At 58.1% G+C, this 344-nt stretch overlaps 1 protein-coding gene across 1 annotated transcript in view; it reads right to left on the bottom strand.

The window, feature by feature from the left end:
• EMH_0074820 (uncharacterized protein) overlaps window positions 1-344 on the bottom strand; it is a gene marked incomplete at both ends in the record, with an annotated part of 3,136 nt that overhangs the window by 278 nt on the left and 2,514 nt on the right. Inside the window, one exon of the mRNA XM_013499510.1 lies at window positions 3-97. Coding sequence (XP_013354964.1) covers window positions 3-97 — 95 coding nt within the window. The remainder of the gene's footprint in view (window positions 1-2; window positions 98-344) is intronic.

The following is a 344-nucleotide window of genomic DNA, read 5'->3' as shown; positions in this document are numbered from 1 at the left end:
CTGTTGCTGTAGCTGCTGCCATTGCTGCAGCTTCTGTTGCTGTCTCCTGGTGTTGATGCTGCTGCTGCTGCTGCTGCTGCTGCTGCAGCTGCTGCAGCTATATCCCATCCTCCAGCATGGAGCGAAGGGCAACTGGATGGTTGAGGGTTTAGGGTTTAGGGTTTAGGGTTTAGGGTTTGTGGTTTAGGGAGACAGTGTTTGTCTCTGTACCGAGCGACGGCGCTTTTGCTGCTCTTGAGAAGCTGCCGGGCTACACCGTCGTTCGTGCTGCAGCAGAAGAGCAGCAGCAGCAGCAGCAGCAGCAGCAGCAGCAGCAGCGGCAGCAGCAGCAGCAGCAGGGCGCT

This window comes from Eimeria mitis, genomic scaffold (genome assembly GCF_000499745.2).
Source record: "Eimeria mitis Houghton genomic scaffold, Emh_scaff4399, whole genome shotgun sequence".
Classification (NCBI taxonomy): Eukaryota; Apicomplexa; class Conoidasida; order Eucoccidiorida; family Eimeriidae; genus Eimeria; species Eimeria mitis.
Note: the sequence above shows the minus strand (reverse complement) of the source record. Positions and strands in the feature narration are given on the sequence as shown.